Source organism: Malaclemys terrapin, chromosome 6 (assembly GCF_027887155.1).
Source record: "Malaclemys terrapin pileata isolate rMalTer1 chromosome 6, rMalTer1.hap1, whole genome shotgun sequence".
NCBI lineage: Eukaryota > Metazoa > Chordata > Testudines > Emydidae > Malaclemys > Malaclemys terrapin.
In genome coordinates, this window is record NC_071510.1 from 109,114,733 (window position 1) to 109,142,500 (window position 27,768).

Below are 27,768 nucleotides of genomic sequence, written 5' to 3' on the forward strand. Positions count from 1 at the left end.
CCCTCCAACTAGTTATCATCTGACTTGGAAACCCCTTCAAGGCGGTGGGGTTATTTACACAATATTGAGGGAACACACACACAAGTCACTGCAGACCACTATGTACTGAGCATGTGCAGTAGAAATTCTATTTTAAAGTATGTCGTTATTGTAATGATGGGGCCATATGCTTTCCTCAAAATTTGGGCCTTAATGTAGGTAAATAATATTTTGTTTCAGCCAGCCGTTGATAAACTTAACCCATTTAGTTAAAAGGGTAAAATTAACCTAACTTTATCTACCCTTAAAATCACACCTAGATCATTCCTCTACATCATCTACTTAGACCTGAACAGCACCATACAACAACAAAAAAAAGACTGGTAGTCTCAGACTTTTGCTATAATAACCCCCTTAGGCTGTACCTGTACTATATTTTTCCTACCTTTGTGTTCAGTATCATTGGTGGTAGCAACAACAGGAGTACCAGTGTAGACTAACCTCTTGGCACTTGAACCACCATGACATCTAGCCCTAATCTGAGAATGTCTAGATCAGGGGTCAGCAACCTTTCAGAAGTGGTGTGCCGAGTCTTCATTTATTCACTCTAATTTAAGGTTTCGCGTGCCAGTAATACATTTTAATGTTTTTAGAAGATCTCTTTCTATAAGACTATAATATATAACTAAATTATTGTTGTATGTAAAGTAAATAAGGTTTTTAAAAATGTTTAAGAAACTTCATTTAAAATTAAATTAAAATGCAGAGCCCCTGGAGCGGTGGGCCAGAACCCAGGCAGCGTGAGTGCCACTGAAAATCAGCTTGGGTGCCGCCTTCGGCACGCGTGCCATAGGTTGCCTACCCCTGGTCTAGATGATGGCATGGTCAAAAATGCTGGCAGCTGGCAACTCTTTCTCTATGCTGAAACTGCACTAGTGCTAGCAAGGGTTGGAAATTCAAAGTCTACGCTACAAAGCCTTAATAGTTGCCCGATACAGGTAGATTCTGCTCATCCATGACAAATACATTTTGCTAACATGAAAAATCCATATTGAGGTACTGTGCTTTGAACAAAGGATAATTTCAGTCTCTTATGTTTTCAGATACCGCACTCTCTCAGAAAAGAGTGAGATCATCTTCCTGTACCATCCTTCCGACCTTTCCTCCATCACAGCCGGGTAATTAAAAATATTATTCAGTAAATATTCACTTAAACCAAAAATCAGTAAAATAACAAAATAAAACTGCTATTTCTGTGGGACTGAGCTAACTGGGCTGGGCCAAGTCAGTATGTGAATGAGAGAAAGGAACTTCACGATGTTCAACAAGCCGTGTTGGTGATTCAGTAGTTGGCACTAATTTCTCAGTCAATGTCGCACTAATATCTCCTGGTGTTAGGGAATACTCTGTGCATGAGAGAGCTGCTGTTTGGATGGGATGCAAGCAGCCTATGCCATATGCGGCACTGGGTTGTGCAGAGTTTATTCACTGTTGCAACTCAGATGTTTTTGAGATTTACAAAGGCTTGTAGCAAGTAGGTGGAAGGTTATATTAACCTATAAAATATTATGTCAAATATTATGGACAGTAAACACCGAATGGAGTTGAAGAAATGGTGTGAGCTAGATATGTTTGGACAAAAACAGTGATTCACATATTCAGTGACACCATTTTCCATACTGGGAATGCTCTCCGTGTTCTAGCCAAGATTTAGCAGGGATCACTCTCCCATTTATCCATAAGGGAAGTGCAGGGTGGTCACAAACCATGACACCTGTTTATGACTCCCACATTGAAAACCTTTGGATTAAAAAAATTGTTGATTAGGCATTTTCAAATAATCTGGTAAGGGTACAAAATTGATATAGTAACAAACCAGAATCATCTTGGAATGGAATGGAGGAGTTCATATATGGATTCTGAGACATGTAATTTTATAACACGCTATTGATGGGACAAGGCTGGCAGCCCTTCTGAACATTTCTGGGTAGCATTTGGAAACCATATAAAAGCAGCAGCAGTGCCACACACTGACCATCATTAGTTATCATGAGGGTCATCACTACCAGCACATGCTAGATCTCCAGAATTTCCATCGTACTCCTGGGTCTCTTTTGCTGATCTGAAAGGATATTCTGACTGGATGACATTATCATGCCCGTGAGCTGTAAAGCTAAAGAAGGACAGTTGTGTGGTTAAAGTAGTGGCTGACACCCAGGATATCTGGATTCAATTCCTGGCTCTGTCTTCGAGTTCCTGGGGAAGTCATTCTCACTGTGCCTAGGTTTCCTCTTCCATAAAATGGGGATAATATTTTCCTTCCTCAAAGAGGTGGTGTGAAATAAACGCATTAATGTTTGTGAGATGCTCAGATGCTGCAGTGATGGGGGCTACAGAAATGCAGATAAACAATTAAGCACTGTGGATAAACACTTCTTTTGCAGTAAAGAATAACATATTCATGACCTCAGCTCTTCTCCAAAGAAACCATGACATCACAAGAACAGAAAAAGGTAACTATTGTTAATATTGTAATATTTATTAGTCGTTGATCCACAGTGTGCTCAACACTGTACAGAGCAGGTAAAACGTAGACAGTCGCTGGCCCAGCCAGCTTACTCTCTACAGCTGATATTCACCTCCTGTGCAGAAGGCCTGTATTATAAGCCTGTAAACCACTTAATTCCACTTAAAGCCCTATTTTGAAAACTTAAGTGGTTCATGGGCCATGTTCAGGCCACTGCTCAGGAATGAATATCATCCCAAGTATACATTTCCGATACATAATGTTAACAAGGACTGAACTCTGCTCCCAGTGAAGTCAAGGCAAAACTCCTGTCGACTTCCATGGGTGCAGAATCAAGCTTCATATAATCAGAAGATGGATTTATCACAATCAGTGCAGATTTGTTTTATTAAATATTACATCACTCCTTTATTTGGCAGGGTTTTTAGAAGGGACTTCGAACAGGAAAGGGTGGCAGATATTAACAATAACACTTACATACAATTAATTTAAAATTCCACAGCATATCTACATTATGAGTCAGAAAAAGCAAGACACAAATGTGGTGTTTAAATGTGAAGGAAAGGTTGCATATATTAACCTTTTATTTTGTATTTTGTAAGGACCCTTGTCACAAATTCAGCAGTGGACTGTCATAAGACCTGCCATTTTACAGCCACCACAGTCTCAGATATGTGAGGAAAGAAGGCAGATGTGCACTGAAAATACACTGGCATCTTCCAAAACTAAAGAGAAAGCAAATATTCAGGTAAAAATGTAACTTCAATGTCAAATATACATGTCTGGGGGTTTTTCCATCGGCCTGAGCTCTAATAATATTTCACTGAAATTAAGTATTTTACAGAGAACTCTTCAATATTAATTTAATTCTGTTCCCATTGAAGTCAACAGGAGTTTTGCTTTTGACTTCGGTGGAGCAATTGTACCAATACTGAGCGCTTTGGAAAATCCAGCCCTTGCTAAACTGCCCATACAGTTGCTTGATGAGTGTGCAGCTGCTGTAAACTTGTAAATCAATCTGAATTTGGGGTAGAGGGTTGGGAAAACATTACTTTCTAAGAATTTTTAAAAAAAATCTGGTTAGGAATTGCACTGGCTTGCTTCACACAATAAACATGGGCCTGTCTCTGCAAACCACCACATGAATGATCTTAACTCATGAAAGTGGACCCATCATGCATAGGCTTACTCTTGTCAGAAATACTTTCTCAAGTGCATTTGGCTTTGCAGGGCCTAATTTCTGGTAAAACTATTTATAGTGCAAGATTAGCCAAAATTAATTTTTTCCAACATTTCCATTGATCATATTAATCGTTTCCAGTTATCTGAAGAGAGCTCTTATTGCCCAGCAGAAAACTCAGCAAGTTCCGAGACAACAGTGAGGCCATCTATCTCCATGCATCTTTCTAGCCCTAAAACAATAGGGTAAGTTAGTCAAAGCGTTGTGGGTTTTTTTCTGTGTACCTAAAGAATAGCATGTGTTCGGTTTTGTCCTCTGGCTTGTTGCTCTACATGTGTCTGTGTAGCTGTTAGCTGAAAAAAATGCACACATCAGCCAAAAAGGAAAAGAAGGCTTATAGGCAGATTATAACTTGAACTATATGCCTATGCAGGGGAGTAAGAACTTCCCCTTACACCTCTGCATGAGTTACCTGGACTTTAAGGGTATGTCTACCCTGTAGTATAAGCCCAGGCTTAGTGGGATTCAAGTCAGGGTTGGAGAACCCAGGGCTTGAGTGTCTACACTGATTTTTAACCCTACCTTAAGAATTTTCTAACCTGGGCTTGAACTTGGGGCTCTGGCATCCACAATGCATCATATAGACCCAACTCAAACCATCCATATCCCAGACTCCCTACTGCCCTCCTGAAATGTGGCCACTCTAGCCCGTTGTCCATGGTGCACTGTGGGAAAACCTTACTGCCCATCCTGCATGTTATAGGAAGGTTGAACAGCCAACTGACACAGCCAGATGAGCAACATGGAGGAGACCCGTTTTCAAGAAGTTGTCTGGCTTGCACTTTCACTCTTGAGACGGGAAACGGGCAGAGCTTCCATGAGGCACTGGTGGACATTTCGGCAATTTTTTCTGAGCCACCAAAAGCACGAGATGGACCAGGAGGAAGAGGTGACCCATTTCCCCATGAATGGACCTATGAAAGCAACGGGTTGCTGAACACTCAGCCAGAAAGTGCACCTACCACAGCTGGAGCTAGATGCACACAGGCAACAGCAATCAGGGATGCTCTGTGCTCTTATGGACTTCCATAGCCCCATGGAAGAGGGGGTATAGTACCTTTATGAATCTGCTTGTGGGAGTTAAGGGGCTAATTGATTTGGGGGTTCAGTGCTTGGGGAAGGGTGGGGACTTGATTGTCATGCAATGTACTTGTGAATGACATGCTGAATTATGAATTGGGGATAGAGTGGGGGATGATTCACAGTATGGATTCACATCAGGAAGTTATTGATGTGTGACTTGTTGTACCTAACTGTATAGAGGAATAGCATGTGTGTAGTAATTCCTAGTTTTTCCTGATCATGTGTTTAGCTTTGTTATTTCAAATCATGATTGTATGATGAGATGCAGTATAGCAATAAACTTTCCTGATGACATAAAAGGCTTTATTTATAAATGTGTTAAAACACTGCAACGGTCACCCATTGCCATTAAAACACTGAAACAGTTACAAAAGAACATTTCCAAAACAAACAAACGAAGTGTATGAACCAGTGCAAACACAACAGAATCACTCTACCACTGCATGTTCCCTGGCCTCCATTCTCCTTTCTCTTCTTTCCTTGTTTTCTGTGCACTTGGTGCTGAGCGGAGATACCAACAGGAGAGGGGGCAAGATGGAGAGCTGCCAGGTGTTTAGTTGCCCTGCCCAGCTCCACAGACTGTTGAGTGATTATAGAGCAGCAAACTTAAAGGCATGGCAATTTAATGTTATTTTTAAGAAACAGGAATGGCCCTAGCAAAAATCTGTGCTTTTCTGGTAAAAATACACTTTAAAGGTGTTCTTTACTATTTGTATTTCCCAGTCGCCATGTTGAGTTCCACATGGTGGCGGGGAGTGGGGATGCCAAAGCACTGGGATACAATCCACCAATATTGGATACATGCTGCTAGCTGGGGAATCTCATAACTTTTGCATTAGTTCTTAGAGTGGAAATCCCTCTGATTCTGTAGCAATACATTTTAATTTGGAGGCAGAAACTTTCCAGGCTCAGGGGCGGCTTCTGTCCCTTCCATGTCTGCTGCAGGCTTGGCAGTGAGCTGTTCCATGGGGGGACATAAAACAGGTCCTCTGAGTATGGACCCAGAATTTGCTGCTGATCCTGTTCTAAAGTCTGATCTGGGACTGGTTTCTGCAAGAGAATTACTTCATGGTCCTCACTTGATGCCTGCTGCTGGCTCCCATTAGTCCCCATGCTGGATTCTGAGGCCAGCAGGCACCATTCTGGCTGACCAGGTCATCATGCACGACGGTTGGTTCTGTATTGGGTGCAGTGCCCAGCACCCAGTCAAACTCCTCATAAAATGGGCACAATGTTGGCGAGTTGTCTGAGGTGCAGTTCTGGTCCCTGGTCCTCTGGTCCTCACTTTTGAGCAACCTAATCTGCTCCCCACATTGGTCAGTGATCCAGTAAATTTGCAAAGCTTCCAGCTTGTTCACTATCTTCTGGTATGCATGATCATTACTGGTATTTTTACTGAAGGTCGCAGTTTTACTCGCCTCACAACAGATGTTCACCAAAGTCTGGCTTCACTCCCAGGACCATGAAGCTGCCTGTTTTGCAAAAGGCTTGTTCTGTTCAGTCTCCATTGCAAACACAGAAGTCTCTCAAATGGTGTGTTTGCAGTTTAGAATCCTAGAACCATAGGGTTAGAAAGGACCAGAAGGGTCATCTAGTCTAACCCCCTACCAAGATGCAGGATTTGTTGTGCCTAAACCATCCAAGGCAGATGGCTATACAGCCTCCTTTTGAAAACCTCCAGGGAAGGCACTTCCACAACCTCCCTAGGCAGTCTGGTCCATTGTCCAACTATTCTTACAGTTAGGAAGTTTTTCCTGAGATGTAATCTAAATCTGCTATGCTGTAGTTTGAACCCATTGCCTCTTGCCTGCCCTCTGTGGCAAAAGAGAACAACTTTTCTCCATCTTTTTTTATGGCAGCCTTTCAAGTATTTGAAGACTGCTATCATATCCCCCCTTAATCTTCTCCTTTCCAAACTAAACATACCCAGTTCCTTCAGCCTTGTTCATATGGCTTGCATTCCATCCCTTTGATCATCTTTGTCACTCGCCTTTGGATTCTTTCCAGTTTCTCTACATCCTTTCTTGAAATTGGTGATCAAAATTGGACACAGTATGCCATCTGAGGCCTAACCAGTGCTGAGTAGAGTGATACTATCACCTCCCGTGACTCCTCTGTTAATGCAACTAAAAATTGCATTTGCTTTTTTGTAACAGCATCACATTGCTGACTCACGTTGAGGTTGTGATCCACCACAACTCCTAGATCCTTCTTAGCAGTGCTGCTGTCAAGCCAGTTATCGCCTATTATGTATTTGTGCATTTGGTTTTCCTTCCCTCAGTGTAGCAAACTTACATTTGTCTTTGTTGAATTTCATTTTGTTGTCTACAGCCCAGTTCTCCAATTTATCAATATCCCTCTAAATTTTAGCTCTATCCTCAAAAGTGTTGGCAAATCCTCTTAGCTTTGTGTCATCTGCTAATTTGATCAGTATGCTCTCTACACCTACATCCAGGTCATTAATAAAGATGTTAAACAACACTCGACCCAGAACAGATCCCTGTGGAACCCCACTTGAGCCCTCCTTCCAATGTGACATCATTCCATTAATAGTTATTCTTTGTTTGTGGTTGTATAACCAATTATGTATCCACTTAATGGTAGTTCTGCCAAGCCCACATTTCTGCACCTTATTTATCAGAATGTCATGTAGGACTGCGTCAAAAGCCTTGCTGAAGTCCGGGTATATTATGTCCACTGCATTTTCCCTATCCACCAAACCAATTACCCTGTCAAAGAAGGCAATCAAACTAGTTTGACATGATTTGTTTCTTAGTAAATCCATGCTATCTGATAGTGATTAGCCCTTCAACCTGCAGATATTCACTAATTGAATGTTTTATACGTTGCTCTAGTAGCTTCCCAGGTACTGAAGTCAGCCTGACTGGTCTACAGTTCCCCGGCTCCTCCTTTCCCCCCCTTTTAAAGATGGGCACTACATTAGACCATCTCCAGTCTTCCGGGACCTCTCCTGTCATCCATGAGTTTGCAAATATTATTGCCAGTGGCTCCGAGATTTCTACAGCTAATTCGTTCAGTACCCTGGGGTGAACAGCATCAGGCCCACTGACTTGAATTCATTCAAATTGGTCAAAAGATCTCTGTTGTGTTCTTTACTTATCCTGATCTGCATCCCTTCCTTTTGGTGGTCAGAAGAAAATGGAAGGGTTAAAGCTGACTCACTGAACTGCTGCTGTTTGCCAAGTGGGGGGCTTCCATTTTCAACTCTTGGAGATTTTTGCAATAGAGAGGACAAAAGAAGGTGGCCTTTGGGATTATGGGATACTTTTGGCAGACTCCCAGGACCCAAGTCAAGCAGGGCTGCATCTGTACTTCAAAGCAATAGGGCTTGAACCCTGGGTCATGGTTTGACACTGGCTTCGACTCTCAATCTCTGCAGGGTCCTAGGACCCTAGGTCTAAGCCTGAGTCTGAGAGATTTGTATGTAGACGGAAGGAGGATTTGGGCTCAACCCTGGTCTGAACCCATGCTTACATTGCAGCATTGACATAATCTATATGTAGGTACACTGAAGTAAGCTGTGCACCTGCCCCTCTATGTTCCCCAAACAGATGGACAAGGAGAAGATGAAGAAGATAGGGGAGTGGGTGGATCTGATGGCTGGCACAGCTAAGCCGACATAGGGACGGTAGCAGTTTGCTGGAATAAGAGGAAGTAGGGAGAGAAGTGTGCCTCTCTGATGCATGATTCTTTCCCTATACTGCTCCTGGGGTGCTGCAACAGTGGCTTGTGGCTTTGCCACTATCTAGTCTTTAAGGAACAGTCTCATTATTCTACATGAAATACAATGTATCTCCCTAAATTCCTTTAATGGAGTATTCTCTATGGTTCCCAGTAGGCCAATATTTTTGTTTTAATGTAAGGTTTGGAAAGGTAAATGTATGCAGTTATAGATGTTATATTTGCATCTTTTACAAAGTCTAATTGATATTTTTCACATATTTTGTTCCTCTAGAAATCAGCCAGTTGAAGATGTAACTTTTTTAAACAACAGAAATTCTACTTTTGTGTTTGGAGAAAACATGGTAGAGAGAGTTTTGGTAAGATTTGTAAATATTGAATTTTTTCTTCTTTCTTCTGTTTCTGAAAAAGTTGGCATTTGAATGCTGAGGGTCACATTTTCAAAGATGGTCACCTAAATTGTGACCACAACATTTGTCACATGTACATACAAAGCCCCCAGTCCTGTAAATGCATGAGTCATCACTTTGAAGTCAAGTCACGTGAGTAAAGTTAAACATGTATAACTGTTCACAGGATTGGTCCAAAATGGGTAATTATATATGTCAGTGCTCATCTGCACAGGCAGTTACTTGTTGCGTATGCTCAGCTGGCTTGTGCGCACATTTCATGGGCACAACTTAGGTGGCCCAAATTTTAGACTTGGCCCTTCAGTAGGAAAATCAATTCTAGCAATTTTCTGTTATAGCTCAAACCACTTCAGACTTTTTAACATTCAGACTGTAGGCTTTCTCCCCTCTGACTCCCAAGAAAATATTTGATTAGCAGTATACAGATATACAGGAGATGTGAACAATGAGAAAACTGTCACTCTGCAGAACCAGCTAAATGTAATAGTTTAAAATATCTCAGAGAGTGATTATTTCTAAATTCTGCAATGCCTTTTTAAAATTTTGGGTATATATGGTGATCTGTAAAATGAGGAATTAATTTGGAAAGATACCTACTAAACTTCTCCACTTTTATTATCAGATCACCTTAAACTTAAATTGAAAGAAGCTTATTCTCCTAGCTCAGAGTCTCTCTTAAGAAGAGACTGCAGTTCCTGCTTAATGACCTTTTTGGGGCTTTTATAATAATGGACAAAGTTCCACTATTGACTGAAATACCAAACATTTTTTACTTATATCCTATGTCAGTATTTGTATGTAGGAGTAAAGTTTGCATGTTAACCTATTATTTCAACTAATCTTCACCCCTGTTGTGTATTTTATGATTCAATACATTCCTGATCTTTCAGCTTGCTGCTAATGTCAAACATATAAATGTTACAATTTCTTAAACTGTTTTTCCTTGTTTCTTCAATTTTTTTAGAGTCCTCAGAAATCTCCCAAGCTGCATAATGAAACTGATCTATGCAAGAAAGAAATAACATCCACAGATGCCAAAACTTTTCATATTAGTTATTCACATAGTAGTAAGTATTACTACTTAGCAAACAAACACAGTGAGGCTCTACCAATAGGTCAATTTCATTGCACCATAGAGGACATCAAATTAGTGGTGTTCAGTAATGATCATGTATTTACTTTAAAGTTATCCAGTCATTAGTATACTATTGGGATGTGCATCATAAATGTAAGTGTCCAGAAAGCAATTGTCATTTGGTTTGTGACTCAAAACTAGAGCTAGATTATCATCATAGCGAATAATTTATTATTTGATTAATTTAGACTTTTTTATTTGTAAGTTTTCCTTGAATAGACTTCGAGTTTTACAAATTTATTTGTTATCCAAACTGTGTGATGAATACTTTGTGAACACATTTCAACCTATAGCTTGTTTATGAACAAGTCACTTCCACTACAATTTTAGCTAGTTGTTCATGTTCTTTCCTGATGAATATTCACACCCCTCTTATTACCATTATGATTTATGGGACTTATGTTTTTCATGATTATGACTTCGAGCAGCAATATTACAAAAGAATTTGATTTGGAAACTCAACTATTAACTAGTTAGGGTTTGATCCTGCTAGTTGTTCCTTGTGGACAGACCAGTGTGCCTATACAGAAACCTTGGATCGTGGTCTTATTCTTTAAAAATATACTGGAATACCTGAAGTTTATTAAAACATTAACTGATATCTAGCACTAAGGGGAACATACAAAGACCTAGACCATACAAATAGACATATTGTTGACATACTAAAACATTCCTGCTGTAGAAATTTTAGACTTTTCTATTGTTTTTATTTCTCCTTTAGAAACATTTTTTGTCAAGAAGTCAACACTAATTGAATCAGCTGCGGCTTACATTTCCAAACCAGCACAGACATATTTGTTAGATAAAGTTGAAGTTATAACAGGGGAAGAAGCAGAACATAATGTGTTGCAGGTATATTTTCCTAAAGATTGCATGATGAGTCTTTCTACTTATGTTTAGAAAGCACATTATGGTCTACTGTAACTTATAATGCCATGAATATGTATGTACTACTTCTTTGTTGGACAACTGTATACGTTTTTCTTTTTTTAAAAATATGCTTCTGTTAACTAATTTCTTTTCAAGCTGATATGTAGCTTTTCATCGTAAATTTTCTATACTGAATATAGAGAGCTCTTTCAACCTCCAAAATCATGCTTTAAAGCCTCATTCTGCTATTGTCTGTTATAACAGTCTTCACAATAAGCCAGTATTCCCTAACACCAATAAATAAACCCCCAAATTATAAGTACTCTTAAAGTTACTTTATAAACACAAAGGTTTGATTTTTTTTTAAACTATTGAGTTATCAAAGTAAGTGGTTTTATAATAAAACTAAGGTACATCGTTGTAATTTTAGGCCAGCAGGATAAATCTTGCTACTCGAGATTCTTAAAACTCTTTATTTTCTTGGCAAATTAACACTTGCATATATTACAAAAATCTAAAAATGGAAAGATATAAAATTGTAAGATTGTTTGAATCCATTCTCCCATCCATATGTGGGAAATGTGTATGTGGATGGGTCATTAGCTTCAATTTATGACAGTACTGGTACAGTGGGTTGCATGAAACTTCTGATATCAGTGATGCCATAGGATGATGCATTCTGGGACATCTTCAGGAAATATGGAGATGTCGGTGGATTTCACAGAGAAGGGTTAAAAATTGAAAAGGTAAAAGTGAAATGTATTTCTATGCTAAATGTTCCCCATAGCCTGGTTAGTAGTGGTACTCAGCATAAATCTGGGGTTAGTGCAATTTTCATTTCATTTTTAAAATATGTCTTAATTTTATGCAAACTGTAAAGTAAAAAGTTATAGCACAGAGACGTCAAACCTATAAACTGCATTCTCTGGCACAACAGATTTCAGATCAGTTGACACTTTCCATAACGTTTTTCCCTTTAGATCAGTTGCAAGCTTTTTGTATTTAATAAACTCTCACTATCCTGGACTGAAAGAGGAAGAGGATCCCTGAGGCTTAATGACACTTCAAGCAATAAACATGGAACATTACAGTCAAGGCTAGGTAAAAATTAGTTCCACTTCTTAATCGTGCTCTCATTTGCCATAGTCAATTGGATATAACATCATTTGTAATCCTGCAGCCGGGTTTGTTTATATCCAGTTGCTCAAAGCCCTTTTCATTATTACTCTATAAAGTTAACTACCTACTAAACATCCCTTGCTACTGCAGTTTTTGTGAGCTGCAGGTATTCACAGATGTCACTAAGCACTATGTCTTTCTGCTTCCAGACTTTTTTAGCACTAGTTCTCTCTTTTCTGATTTGGCTTTTCCAGAGGTGCTGCTTCTTCCAAGCAGGGCTGGCTGTAGGCACCAGCACTCCAAGCATGTGCTTGGGGCAGCCCTTTCCAAGGGGCGGCACTCTGGCTCCTTTTTTTATTTTTTGTTGTTTGGGGCGCAAAAAGCCGGGGGCTGGCCCTGAGCAGAGGTGAGCTGTGGCGGTGGGGGGGTGGGGGGAGGACCGCAGGAAGTAACCCTGGAGAGGGGTCAGAGGAACCGCTCCCCCCCAGCTCACCTCCGCTCCACTGCCGCCTGCTTCACCGAGCGCGCCACTGCTCTGCTTCTCCGCCCCTCCCTCCCAGGCTTGCCGCGCGAATCAGCTGTTTAGCAGCAAGCCTGGGAGGGAGGGAGCGAGGGGGAAGAAGCGGAGTGGTGGCGCGCTCGGGGGAGCAGGTGGAGCGGAGGTGAGCTGTGGCAGTGGGGGGCGCGGGGAGGGTCAAGGAAGTAACCCTGGAGGGGGGACAGAGGAACCGCTACCCCCCCCAGCTCACCTCCGCTCCACTGCCGCCTGCTCCCCCAAGCACGCCGCCACTCCGCTTCTCCCCGCTCCCTCCCAGGCAAGCTCCGGGCACGCCTGGGAGGGAGGGGTAGGAGGGGAAATGCGGCATGCCCGGGGGAAGTAGGCAGGGCCGGGGATTTGGGGAAGGGGCGGAGCCGGGGGGGCGCAGGAAAAATTTTTTGCTTGGGGCGGCAAAAAACTTGGAGCCGGCCCTGCTTCCAAGTGACTTATGGGGTGTTCTGCTTATTGAGCAGTAGTTTCTTACACTTTATTATATCATATGGCAAAAAGTATAAAATATCGAGAGAAACTTTAAAAATATCGAAGAATAGTAAAGAAATTTAACCCCCCACCTCTTTCAAAATGTTAGGTTATAATCCCCTGAAATGCAAAGTTAATGGAAATATGATTTTTATAGCAGTACTGAATAAATCTGCTGAAACAACAGGGAGGTTTCAATTTCCATGTAATGTCTAATATATAAGCATTCCTGTTTTAGTTATGCGAAATCAAGGCAGTTTGAGACTGATTCTCAACACCAAACTCTGGACTCAGATGGTGATAGAAAGAGCAAATCGCAAGAGTCTGTGCATCACTGCGACAGACCTAGAAGACCATTCTGTTAAAGTATTTCTAATACAGGTAAGAAAAAATTGAAAAAGAACAAGTATCTAGAACTTGCAATTTAGCTCAGACTCCTTGTTCTGGCAAGCCTCCTTACGGTAAAAAGGGTAAGGCTATAACATGTACACAATTACCATTGAGGTCAATTGTGCAAAAAGTTGAAGGTCTGATATGGCCCAAGGAGATAACCAGATCACTGTATTAGACAGCCAGCAGGGGTCACTAAAGCAATGGTATACAAATTGTTCCCAAACTGTGGTCTGTGGACCATCAGTGATCTGTGGAACTGGCTACTCCATGATGTTAAATAACATTAAAAGATGCCTAAAATATATCAACACACTTTCCTGATTTTTCCTTCTGCATAGAAACAATTGCTATAGTTGCCACAGGTATATTAATCAAAGTGGTGGGTGTGGTTGATGGTGGGGGGAATAGTCCATGCAATCGTAACTAGAAGGGCAGGTAGTCCACAAGAGTCGCCAATAAGATATATAAGACCATAAGAATGTCCATACTGGGTCAGACCATTGGTCCATCTAGCCCAGTATCCTGTCTTCTGACAGTGGTCAATGCCAGAAGCTTTAGAGGGAATGTTCAGAACAGGGCAATTATCAAGTGATCCACCCTCAGTTGTTCAATCCCACCTTCTGTCAGTCAGAGGCTTAGTGACACCCAGAGCATGGGATTGCATCCCTCACCAACTTGACTAAGAGCCATTGATGGACCTATCCTCCATGAACTTACCTCATTCTTTTTTTAACCCAGTTATTGTTTTGGCCTTCACAATATCCCCTGGCAATGGTTGACTATGCATTGTGTGAAGAAGTTCTTCCTTATGTTTGTTTAATAGGCATCAGGTTTAATTTCATTGGGTAACCCCGATCCTTGTCTTATGTGAATGGGTAAATAACACTTCCTTATTCACTTTCTCCACATCATTTGTGATTTTATAGGCCTCTATCATATCCCCCCTTTAGTCATCTCTTTTCTAAGATGAACAATCCCAGTTTTTTAATCTTCCATATACCAAAGCTTTTACATACCCCTAGTCATTTTTGTTGTCCTTTTCTAATACTAATATATCTTTTTTGAGATGTGGTGACCAGAACTGCATGCAGTATTCAAGGTGTGGGCATACAATAGATTTATATAGTGGTGCTATGATATTTTCTCTTACTATCTATCAGTTTCCTAATAGTTCCTAACATTCTGTTAGCTTTCTTGTCTGCCACTGCACATTTAGCAGTTTTTTTCAGAGAACTATCCAAGATTTCTTTCTTCAGTGGAAACAGCTAATTTAGATCCCATCATTTTGTATGTATAGATATGATAATTTTTCCCAATGTGCATTACTTTTGCACTTATCAACATTGAATTTCATCTGCCATTTTGTTGCCCAGTCACTCAGTTTTGTGAGGTCTCTTTGTAACTCTTCAGTCATCTTTAGACTTAACTGTCTTCTTAAGTAATTTTGTATCTTCTCCAAACTTTGCCACATCACTGTTTACCTCCTTTTCCAGATCATTTATGAATATGTTGAACAGTGCAGGTCCCAGTACAGATCCTGCTATTTCTCTTTACATTGTGAAAACTGACCATTGTTTCCTAGATTTTAACCAGTTACTGATCCATGGGAGGACCTTCTCTGATCCCATGACTTCTTACTTTACTTAAGAGCCTTTGGTGTGGACCTTGTCAAAAGCTTTCTGAAAGTCCAAGTACACTATATCAACTGGATCATCCATGTCCACATGCTTGTTGACACCCTCAAAGAATTCTAATAGATTGACGAGGCACAACTTCCCTTTACAAAAGCCATGTTGACTCTTCTCCAACAAATCATGTTCATCTGTGTGTCTGATAATCCTCTTCTTTACTATAGTTTCAACCAATTGCCTGCTATTAAAGTTAGTCTGTAATTGCCAGGATCAGCTCTGGAACCTTTTTTAAAAATTGCCATTACATTAGCTATCCTCCAGTCATCTGGTATAGAGGCTGATTTAAGTGATAGGCTATGTATCCCAGTAAGTAGTTCTACACTTTCATATTTGAGTTCCTTCAGAACTCTTGGATGAATACCATCTGGTTCGTCCTGCTGACTTACCAATGTTTAATTTATCAATTTGTTCCCAAACCTCCTCTCTTGACACCTCAATCTAGGACAGTTCCTCAGATATGCCTAAAAAGAATGGCTCACCCATGGCTCAGGTTCAAAGATATATGAACAAGTTTGAGAACCAATGAAAAAGGCAGCTACTTGAGTCTAATCTATAACATTTGCAACCCTAGGCTGACTTTGTCCCTGGAAAGCTGCATATTCCTGTGATGACAAATTACTCAGTTGACAACTGAGCTAATTTCTGCTGAAACACCAACTCTGAATTGCTCTCAACTGCTTTCTTCTGTGCATGGCTATGGTGAAAGGAAAGTTTTTGGCTGCTGCAAATGTGAGCAGCATGGAAGAAGAGCTAGATACTCTACTGCTTTGCAACTCTTGCAGTCACTTACATCTGTGCAAAGTGAATATAAATTGGGTATAAAACTACCAAATCAGACCAGTATCTTTCTACTCTGAATTGGTACAGGTGTAAATGAATTCACATGGTGCAAAGCAGTGGAGTATCAGGCCCCAGAAGACCATGTGCTTTCAGCTACGCTATGGTAAATGATTTCCTTCCAACTTCACCAGCAGAGTTCATGGCATCTTTTCATTTGTTAATCAGAGAACTAATTTTTGGTTGTTAATTCTGTCTTTACTTACTTCTAACCAGAAATATGACTAGGAATTTTCACAATCCATATATGTTTTATTATTGTCAGAAGTACATTTTGTTACTGAGGAATTGCACAGAGTTGAGAATATTAAGTATTCAATAAAAATTGAGTCATTCACTGAGAGGAATCATAATTTTTGTTTTAAGGTTGCATCCATTATCTCAAAGAAAACAACCAACAATTTTTAACAAATTCTAAAACACAGACCATTAAGACAAACTTAATATTATTTGTATTTAAGTCGATTTTCTCACAAAGATACTAAGTTGGAATCTTACATAAATTCTTTTGACTCCAAAGGACAATAAGTGTCTGATTAAGGGATTTTAGCTCTTTTGAGTCCTTTTAAAATCTCTCCCCTTTGCATCTGCACTTCAGTGGTTGGTTGGGATGCAGTCAGAGTTATTTTGCAGTTATTTTCAATGGTGGTATGCACTTTATTTTCTACAGGCAAGTTCAAAAGATACTGGGTACCTGTATGCAGCAATACATCACCGCCTTGTTGCACTGCGAAGCTTTGCTGAGCAAGAATTGGATGCAAATCAGGTTGACACAGAGCCAGAAACAGCCTTTCATTCATTAAACTGTGATAGTGATGATGATGATGAAGATGAAACAATAACTCAAGCGAGCAGCAATGGATCAGGTAAGCAGAGTTTTTCCTGAGACTTTTGTGCTCCTTTGAACTTCACTTGGTGCCCTGAGAATCCCATTTCTACCCCCTTTTATTAACCTCTACTTTCCATCCAAGTGCCTAGGTTACGGTGCCCCTCTCTCCAGCACTGAAGTAGGGTTTTAATATTTTGACAGGCTTGTGTCAACAGTGCCAAATTCTTTTAAAATAAATAATCAGAGTATCTTTTGACAGAGGAATGAGTGTCAGGATATCTGGGTTAAAAATTTTCAAGCTTAAAGTTAAGGCTCCTAAACCCAGACTTGGATATCTCAGTTGAAGTAGTCTGTAGTTCTGTGCTTAATTTCCACTTACTTCATTGGAAGTTGAGTCCACTTATACCAGTGCTGCATATAGTTTGTGGTAGTTAGTCTACCTGAACCATAAAAATGGTCATTTGAACCAAACTTATGTAATGTCTGATTTCTTTTAAACATCAACCTATGCTGAAAGATTGTAACAGTCATTTATGGATGGTAAAACGGGTTGACAATGCAAGCACCAGGAGATTTTATACTGTTACAGGACGTTAAGAACTTTGATAAAGTGACAGATTCATCTACCAGGAGATTTGTGGGGCTAGACACCCTGCCCAGGATTAATCTGCTTTCACCAGTGGAACAAAGACTACAACCCCCACGGGTGAAGAGTCCACCTAAAGCAGGCTGTATTGGAGCAAGATGCTCACAAATCTCACTTCAGTGGCAGTTAGCACAGCCCATAAAGTGGCTAGGGTCAACCATGGAGAAGTCAAGGGACTCTAGAGATACAGTGGCCAGAGCTGAAAGTTGCCTTTCCTTAGTGGAAGGCAGGCACTACGCTGCCCAAGTGGGGAGATTCACCCCAGGAGAGCTGCTGTTGTGCATGTAGGAATTGTAAATTGCATCTACGTCTTCTCTCAGGAGGAATACGGCAGTGATGTTTGAATTATCATTAGCCACGTGTCACTTCTCCTTCCAGTGGAGCTGCAGGCTGTTCCCTTTTTAGTTTTTAAAATAACTCTTCAGCACGGATCAAATCCCATACAAATAACAGTTTTGAGTGACTGTTTACTTTAGGAAACAAACACGTCTTTTTTCCTGTTAGCAAGAATATGACAGTTTACAATACTTGTTCCCATAATCATTTGTTGTATCTCTATAATATTCAGTTCACAGAACAAAACATGCCATTATTATAAAACAAAACTTTTTTCAAATACCCATTTGCAAATATTATTCCATTAAACAAATGGGGAAAATGTTAGTCTTTTTGTTTTTCTTTACATTAATACACTTGGTATACAGAATTAATTTAAATGAGTGCCAGGACTTTAGAATTGGTAAAATAATTGAAAATATTAACATTAAGCACTTTTCCAAATTACTTAACGTGAAAACTCCCTTGTTATCTCCAAATAGTCAAACCTGCTCTGTGTCCTTCCAAAAATAGTCTCCATTGGTTTTAAGAAGAGTTTCTGTTAATTTGAAAACTTCATATGAAGTTGGATTCCTTTCCAGAATTATTGACAATAAGGACTTCTAGTTCTTGCACAAAGGCTGAGGTGAAAGGTAATGTCAAAAAGGTATAAGAGACTGGATTTACAGTCAAAGACTTCTGATGCAGAGGTTGAGATAGCAGGTGACAAACAGAATCTGAGATCTGTATTTTAGGAGCACAAAAATAAGAGAATACCCTTCTGCTAGTTACTCCTGGATCCTTAATCCAAACCTCTGTTTTTCATGTCCAAGTGATCATTGACAGAAGTACTCACAGTCCCTTTCAACAAATCTTTGGGTGGCCTCTAGCATTTACTGCTTTACCTTCATCTCACCTGTTATCCTTATACCCATTAGATCTTCATCTTGCGTAGGTTTTGCCTTCCAGTATTCTGTCCCCACTTTACACTCATACAGTCGCATCTAGTCATGCAACCCAATCTTGCAGCACACTCACTCCTGGAACTCCATTTCTAAAATGATTCATGATGCCCTGCTCTCTCACAGGCAGTTAGCATTTGGCTTACTTGTGGCTCTTCTGGTTGAAATACACAGTAAGCAGTTTCTTTTAACAGGGTGTCGAAAAGTGAGAATCGTATGGAGTACTACTTTCAAAAACTGGCAGGCTAGAATGCTCAAAGTGCAGGGAGTTCTCAAAATTTCCCTTTATCTTTCTCTTAAAGGTTTTTCTGATCTGCAGAATACAATGTTCTCCATCACTGGCTACACCCAGATACCTCCTGGCTTTGTTTACATACTTGGGGCCTCATTCTGTACTCACAGATTCATAGATTTTAAAGCCATTGTAGTCATCTAGTCTGAGTTCCTGCATAACTCAGGCCAAAGAACCTCACCTAGTAATCTCTGCATCAAGCCCATGACTGCTGTTTGAGCTATATCTTTTAAAAAGATATTCAGTCTTGATGTAAAGACTGTAAGTGATGGAGAATCCACCGTGTCCCTAGATAAGCTATTACAATAGTTCTTCCCTGTTCATATCTCTTCTCATCAGGCAGAGGGAGGAATTGACTTGGGGTCTCCCACATCCTGGATGAGTAACCTAACCACTGGGCTAATGGCTATAGGTAGGGCCCTACCAAATTCACGGTCCATTTGGGTCAATTTCGTGGTCATAGGATTTAAAAAATCATAAATTTCATTATTTCAGTTATTTAAATCTAAAAATTCAGTGTTGTAATTGTAGTGATCCTGACCCAAAAAGGAGTTGTGCAGTGGTCGCAAGGATATTGTAATGGGGGTTGTGGTACTGCTACCCTTACTTCTGTGCTGCTGCTGGTAGCAGCGCTGTCTTCAGAGCTGGGCAGCTGGAGAGTGGTGGCTGCTGGCTGAGAGCCCAGCTCTGAGGTCAGAGCCACCGCCAGCAGCAGCGCAGAAGTAAGAATAGCATGGTATGGTATTGCCACCTTTACTTCTGTGCTGCTGCCTGCAGAGCTGTGCCCTCAGTCAGCAGCTGCTACTGTCTGGCCGCCCAGCTCTGAAGGCAGCAACACAGAAGTAAGGCTGGCATGGTATGGTGTTGCCACCCTTATTTCTATGCTGCTGCTGGTGGGGTGCTGCCTTCAGAGCTGGGCACTTGGCCAACAGCCGTAGCTCTCTGGCCACCGAGCTCTGAAGGCAGCACAGAAGTAAGGGTGGCAATATCACGACACCGCCTCCCCAAAATAACCTTGCAACTTCCCTGCAATGCCCTTTTGGGTCAGGACCCCCAATTTGAGAAATGTTGGTCTTCCCCATGAAATCTGTATAGTATAGGGTAAAAGCACACAAAAGACCAGATTTAACAGGGAGAGAACAGATTTCATGGTCTGCGATGCATTTTTCATGGCCATGAATTTGGTAGGGCCCTAGTTATAGGGGAGTCATTATCCACATTCTCCTCTGCTTTGTGTGGCATTAGGCAGGCATCTAAGCCATTCTTGCAAGAAATGGCTTAAGTGTCTAAGCCACCCAGCTCTAGGAGAGGGGTTCCTGGCTATGGATTTTAAGCAGAGATGGGTACCTACCTGCAGCCTGGACTTAGGTGCAGAATTCCCTGAGAAGGGCAGGGCTTAGGACATACCCTCTCAGAGGCATCTCCTATTGGCTTGCTTAGGAGACTTCTTGCCTAGCTGGCAGGCTTTTGTGGATTGCATTCTTAGATGAATATCTCTCTAGGATCCTAGACTCCTAACTCAGGCTTTGTGGATCCCAGGGATTTTCTAGGCACCTACAAGTTAGGCATTGCAATGCTCAGCATCATAGTGCCTAAACCTCTTTGTGAATTTGGGAATAGTAGCAGGCCCCTAGAGTGTAAATGATCTCATCAGCTTGTGGAAACAACCATTATTCTGTGAGAAGCACAGGGCCAGTGATCCTGAGAATGTTAGGAAAAATGGTTCTTGATGAAGTGTCATAGTTGGAGCTGTTAGGCCAAAATAAGTCACTGTGAGATAGACTCTCACATCTGATGCTTTCAGAAGAGAGGATGAAATCCCAGTGATTCCTTGCTGGGGGGCCTTAGAAGGGATGCTTCCCTTCACTTCCATCATTCCTTTCTTCCTTGACCCCTACAGAAGTCTATTTATGAGGATCCAGCTCTACAAGGGAGAAGAGATAGGTATGGGGAATATACCCGTGGGGCTGGGGAGACAGATGCTACCATCAGATGAGGGCAGGAGACAAAAACTCACAGGTAAGTAAAAAACATGGAGACCTGGGAGAAGGGTCGGAATCTGTTGGGGAGCATGGGCTGTTCTAGCAGGGATAAGAAAGGGACAAGGACAACATAGCGGGGAAATCAAATCAGTATCTTAGATGTATCTTATACTAATGCGAGAAGTATGGGAAATAAGCAGGAAGAACCAGAAATGCTAGTTAATAAACCCAACAGTGCCATAGTTGGCATCACAGAGACTTGGAGGGTTAATACACATGACTGGAATTTTGGTATAGAAGGGTACAGCTTACTCAGGAAGTGTTGCCTTATATATAAAAAATGTATACACCTGGACTGAGGTTGCGATGAAAATAGGAGACAGACTTGTTGAAAGTCTCTGAGTCAGGATAAAAGGGATAAAAACAAGGGTGATGTCATGGTAAGAGATAACTACAGACCACTTAACCAGGAAGAAGAGATGGATGAGGCTTTTTTTTAAACTACTGACAAAATCATCCAAAGTACTTGGTGGTGATGGGGGACTTCAGCTACCCAGACATCTGTTGGGAAAATAATAGAGCATGGCACAGATTATACATCAAGTTCTTGGAAGGCATTGGAGGCAATTTTTTATTTCAGAAGCTCAAGAAAGCAATTAGGGGAGAGGCTGTTCTTGATTTCATTTTGACAAATAGGGAGGAACTGGTTGAGGATTTGAAATTGGAAGGCAGCTTGGGTGAAAGTGATCATGAAATGATAGAGTTCATGATTCTAAGAAATGGTGGGAGGGAAAACAGCAGAATAAAGACAATGGTTGTCAAGAAGGATGACGTTAGCAAATTCCAGGGAGTTTGGTAGGTAAGATCCCATGGGAAGCAAGTCTAAGGGGAAGAACAGTTCAAGAGAATATTGGCAGTTTTTCAACGAGACATTATTAAGGGCACAAGAGCAAACTGTCCCACTGCTAGGAAAGATAGAAAGTATGGCAAGAGACCATCCTGGCTTAACCAGCAGAATTCAATAAGCTGAAATTAAAAAATTAGTCCTACAAAAAGTGGAAACTAGATCAATTTACAAAGGATGAATATAAACAAATAACGCAAATATGTAGGGACAAAATTAGAAAGGCCAAAACACAAAACAAGATTAAACTAGCTTGAGACATAAAGGGTAACAAGAAAACATTCTACAAATACATTAATAGCAAGAGGCAGACCAAGGACAGGGTAGGTCAATTACTCAATGAGGGGGGGAAACAATAACAATAACAAAAAATGTGGAAATGGCAGAAGTGCTAAATGACTTTTTTGTTTCAGTTTCAGTTTTCACCAAAAAGTTTAGTAGCAACTGGACATCTAACATAGTGAATACCAGTGAAAATTAGGTAGGCTCAGGGGTTAAAATAGGGAAAGAACAAGTTAAAAATTACAAGTTAGATGCCTTCAAGTCACCGGGGCCTTAGGAAATACATCCTAGAATACTCAAGAAGCTGACTGAAGAGCTATGAGGCATTAGTGATTATCTTCAAAAAGTCATGGAAGACAGGAGAGATTCCAGAGGACTGGAAAAGGGCAAATATAGTGGTAATCTATAAAAAGAGAAATAAGGACAAACCAGGGAATTACAGACCAGTCAGTTTAACTTCAGAATCCAGAAAGATAATGGAATGAATAATTAAAAAATCAATTTGCAAACACCCAGAAAATAATGAGGTGATAAGTAACAGTCAGCATGGATTTGTGAAGAACAAATAGTGTCAAACCAACCTAATAGCTTTCTCGGACAGGGTAACAAGCCTTGTGGATGGGGGGAAGCAGTAGATATGGTATATCTTGACTTTAGTAAGGCTTTTGATACTGTCTTGCATGACCTTCTCATAAACAAACTAGGGAAATACAACCTAGATGGAGCTAATTTAAGATGGGTGCCTAACTGGTTGGAAAACCGTTCCCAGAGCATAGTTATCAGTGGTTCACAGTCAAGCCAGAAGGGCATATCAAGTGGGCTCCTGCAGAGATCAGTTCTAAGTCTGGTTCTGTTCAATATCTCCACCAGTGATTTAGATAATGGCATAGAGAATACAGTTATAAAGATTGCCGATGAAACCATGCTGGGAGGGGTTGCAAATGCTTTGGAGAATAGGATTAAAATTCAAAATGATCTGGACATGCTGGAGAAATCGTCTGAAGGAAATAGGATGAAATTCAATAAGGACAAATGCAAAGTGTACTCTACTTAGGAGGGAACAATCAGTTGCACACATATGAAATGGGAAATGACTGCCTAGGAAGGTGTCTGCAGAAAGGGATCTGGAGGTCATAGTGGATCACAAGCTAAATATGAGTCAACAGTGTAACACTGTTGCATCTGAAGAAGTGGGTTTTTTACCCATGAAAGCTTATGCCCAAATAAATCTGTTAGTCTTTAAGGTGTCACCAGACTTCTTGTTTTTGAGGATACAGACTAACACGGCTACCCCCCGATACTGTTGCAAAAAAAGCAAAAGATGTATTAGCAGGAGTTTTTAAGCAAGACACAAGAAGTAATTTTTCTGCTCTACTCTGTGCTGATTAGGCCTCAACTGGAGTATCGTGTCCAGTTCTGGGTGCCACATTTTAGGAAAGATGTGGACAAACTGGAGAAAGTCCAGAGAAGAGCAACAAAAATGATTAAAGGTCTTTAAAACATGACCTATGAAGAAAGATTGAAAAAAATTGGGTTTGTTTAGTCTGGAGAAGAGAAGACTGATGGGAGACATGAAAACCGTTCTCAATTACATAAAAGGTTGCTACAAGGAGGAGAGAGAAAAATTGTTCTCCGAGGACAGGACAAGAACCAATGGGTTTAAATTGCGGCAAGGGAGGTTTAGGTTGGACAGTAGGAAAAACTTTCTAACTGTTAGGGTAGTTAAGCACTGGAATAAATTGCCTCGCGAGGTTGTGGAATCTCCATCATTGGAGGTTTTTAATAGCAGGTTAGAAAAATACTTGTCAGGGATGGCCTAGATAATATTTACTCCTGCCTTGAGTGCAGGGGACTGGATTAGAAGACCACTGGAGGTCCTTTCCAGGCCTACAATTCTATGAGTCTATCAGCCAGGTTGTAATACTCCTCCTAGTGCTGTCTGAAGCAGCAATGATATAGGTGTTCCTTCTTCCATGCTGTGGAACCTCCTTAAGGAGAGTTCCAGGTCACTGGCTGGTAGGGAACTCCCAGGCAGCATGCCACGTTGCTTTGGATTCAGAAGAAAACTGTAAGGTGCAAAAAGTTAATGCAGAGGCAAAAGACTTCTGAGCTGAAGCTTCTGTTGGTCCACCAAGATTTGCCAGGATCTTAGGGCTTGCTCTGGTTTTGGGTGCCAAACAATATGCTCATTAATAGAAGTGCCAGCTGTGCTCCATTAAAGAGAACAGTACCAAGGCATGAGGTAACCTTGCAACTTTTCCAGTACATGACAGAAGTTACTCGTGTACTGGCCTTGTTGCAATGTGACAGGGTCCCTGGATTGCAACCTGGACTGTGGGACCACTGAGCCTTCCAAACTCAGCAGCCTGAGTTGTCTCTCACACTGTGATGTTAATGTTAAACTATAAGCCTCTGACAGGCAATGCACTGTGTAAGGGACACATCCAATCCACAGGCAGGGACACATCCAACTGAGTTACATGAATGATCTCCCGGCCCCTCATAATCCAGCAATAGAAAGGCCCCAGCTCCCCAGCCTTGCAACCCAGAACTCTACTGTCTTGCAATGAAGAAGCCTGGCTAGTGTCAGCTCATTACCTCATTCACCACTCTCTCAGTGTGGAATGGATTTACACTAGCCTTTGTACCTTTTCATAGGATTTACCATCTTTACCAAATTATTTGTCATAAGGTTTACTATTTACCAAACTTTTTATCATGAGATTTAACAGTAACACCAAATCCTTCATCACAAGGAGGTATTTCCAAGTATTTTTTCTCATACTACGCTTTCTGTTTAGACAGTCTGGTTTGTTCAATACCCATTGTGTCTTTCAACTCCTTCCTTAACCTTAGCATATGTTCAGTTACTGTTTTTATTTTCCCTTCTGTGTCCCCTTCAGTATGAATCCTCAGTCCAATCATCTTTGGGGCTCTGATACTCCAGGGTCTGGTGAGATAAGGATGTAGGGAGATTCTGCATATTGGCTGGCCTTCTGTGGAGCTGTCCCCCAATCCCAGGGTTATACACATGCCAAAAATCCATCTCCTTTCTTGGGATTACCATGTGATCCCCACTCCCAGTACTTGGACCTTCCCTGCCCCCTTTTCCTAGAGCAGTGTTGGGCAACCTGCGGCTCATCAGGGTAATCTGATTGCAGGCTGCGGGACATTTTGCTGACTTTGACCGTCTGCAGGCACAGCCCCCCACAGCTCCCAGTGGCCATGGTTCGCCTTTCCCGGCCAATGGGAACTGCGGGAACGGTGGGCCACAGGTTGCCCACCACTGCCCTAGAGGGTTGGAATCTGTGCTTTCTGGGCTAAGAATTACTTCGAGGGAATTCTGCGCCACTGTGCAGAATTCATGTCCCCCCCCCAAATTACTTTCCTCCCCTCCTCCCCCGAAAATGATGGGGAAGCAAAAAGAAGCTGCGCAGGGGAAGGGGGGGCTGGGGATGCCCATGAGCATAGTTTGGGGGGCATTTCCCCCCCAAAACAAAGGCAAGATGTGGGGGGCGGGGCACACAGGGTCATGTGCCAATGCCCTGCCCGATTTCTGCGAGTGCAGAGCTACTGGGCTGAAGGAGGCTGCTGCTCTGCTTGCTGACTCTGAAGCTGGATGCTGCCTCCTGGGTCCTAGTGCCAGTTGTGTGTGTGCTGGTAGCCATCCTGTTTCTGTACAACAGTGAGTGCCCGTGGTGGGGTGGGGGGGACAGGGGAAATGGGGTTGGGCTGGGAGGAAGAGGCAGTGGGGAAGGAAGCATGTGGGATAGGGCAGGGGACAGTGGGGAGAGGAAAGGGGGAGGGATGGGGAAGAGAAGGAGATAGGTGAATCAGGGGAGGGGAGCAGGAGCCCAGCATCCCCTTGGCAGCAGTGGGGGCTTCCCTGTTAAGCAGGCCCATCAACCCCCACATCTCCTGCACCGGGACCACCCTAATGAGACCCCCACATGTGGACCCACATCCCACTGAGCCCCAACCAGCTGCACCAGGACCCATACCTCCCTCAGCACCTGGACCCCACACTGAGCCCCAACCACCTTCATCTAGACCCCATTGTAGAGTCCCATTGCCCCTGCACCCAGAATCCCCCAATGATCCTCTGTGCATCCATTTCCCCCCAATGAGCTCCCTGCACCCAGATTGCCCCACACAGAACCCTCTTACCCCATACCTGGAGCCCCCTACACTCAGCCCCTCCACATTTGGATTCTGCTGGGATGAGCCTGCCTGCCCACACCTGGTGCAGACAGGCGGGCCCCAGGGTGTTCTGAGGCAGGCCCAGCCCTTGCAGTGTGTCTCGGTCAGGGCAGCCTCACCGTCGAGTCCCTGATCTCCCACCTCCGTGCAGGGGCGGTGATGCAGGGTGATCTCCCACCTCCATGCAACCAGTGGCCTGTGCTCCCCACTGCCACGCTGGAGTCTCCATATTTTACTGCTGGAGGCATTCTGTGCCAAAAAAAATAATAAAATTCAGCGCCAAAAAGTAAAAATTTTGCAAAATTCTGCACATTGTATTTGTCAAAATAACACTACATAATCACACCAATTTCAATTATTTTGGTAATTTATTTCAAAATACCTGTCAGGAAGTATGTGTGTAACAATACAGACACACAAAATTCCCCCCCGCCCAGGAGTAAAGCGTTAAAGAACTCCCTATGACAACCCTATTCCTGTTCCCTGCCCCCTTTCCCACTCCAGAGTCCAGCCAGGAGGCCAGACACCTACAACCCCTCCCCCTCCCCCCCCCCCCCGAGTCCAGCCATGCCCCCCAGTCTAGATACCTGCACTCCCTCCCCTCCAGAGCCCAGCCATGGGTCCCCCCGGCCCAGATACCTTCATCCCCTTCCTCCCAGAGCCATGGGCCCCTCCTGGTTCAGACATCCACCCCTCTTCCCCCAGAGCCCAGGGTTCCAGAGGGAGAAACAGCCTGATGCTAGGTCCCACAGGCTTGCATGGAGTTTTCTGTGTGCCACTCTCTCCTTCCCTCAGGGCATGCTGGGAACTGCAGCTGCCAGGAACCCTCTAGCTCCCTCCCTCCCCCCCAGCAGTGTCTTCTGTGTGTGAGATGGGCTCAGCCGAGTCCAGCAGACCCTATTGCGGCTAGCAGCACTGTAGACCATTTCTGTGGGGAAAAGGAAGTTCTGCACACACATTAATTTCTGCAAAATTCTGCATTGTGCAGTGGCGCAAAATTCCCCCAGGAGTAATGACATTTATTTATTGACAAATAAAATTTGCAGAATTTTATAATATTGTGTGCAGAATTTTTATTTTTTTGGTGTAGAATTCCCTCAAGAGTAGAGTGTCTACTCTTTGGTCAGATGCACCTTTTCCCAGCAGCCCTCCCTCAGCTGCTTTCTATGTCTTACCAGCCTGGAGAAAGCCCTCCTCTCCTCTGCCAGCTGAGTCATTTGCATTCTCACAGACAACTGCTGCCTGGAAGTTTCCTGGATACAACTCCTTGGCTAACACAGGCATGGTAGCTGCATCTTGATTTAAAGAGATTAAATTACCACAATTATTTACCACAAGCATATCAGGACCAA

General features: G+C 42.2%; 1 protein-coding gene across 2 annotated transcripts in view; it reads left to right on the forward strand.

The window, feature by feature from the left end:
* The window catches only part of RANBP3L (RAN binding protein 3 like), a 50,650-nt gene that overhangs the window by 19,473 nt on the left and 3,409 nt on the right, over window positions 1-27,768 (forward strand). The window contains exons 5-15 of one of the 2 annotated variants that reach the window (XR_008445499.1): window positions 1,083-1,157; window positions 2,424-2,492; window positions 3,109-3,254; window positions 3,828-3,931; window positions 8,806-8,890; window positions 9,906-10,008; window positions 10,798-10,928; window positions 11,927-12,047; window positions 13,322-13,464; window positions 16,675-16,870; window positions 20,949-21,067. Coding sequence is in view for 1 of the 2 variants with exons in the window: in XM_054032867.1 (XP_053888842.1) it covers window positions 1,083-1,157; window positions 2,424-2,492; window positions 3,109-3,254; window positions 3,828-3,931; window positions 8,806-8,890; window positions 9,906-10,008; window positions 10,798-10,928; window positions 11,927-12,047; window positions 13,322-13,464; window positions 16,675-16,870 (1,173 nt within the window). In the remaining variant the exon portion in view is untranslated. The remainder of the gene's footprint in view (window positions 1-1,082; window positions 1,158-2,423; window positions 2,493-3,108; window positions 3,255-3,827; window positions 3,932-8,805; window positions 8,891-9,905; window positions 10,009-10,797; window positions 10,929-11,926; window positions 12,048-13,321; window positions 13,465-16,674; window positions 16,871-20,948; window positions 21,068-27,768) is intronic. The other variant, XM_054032867.1, reaches the window with a different exon arrangement.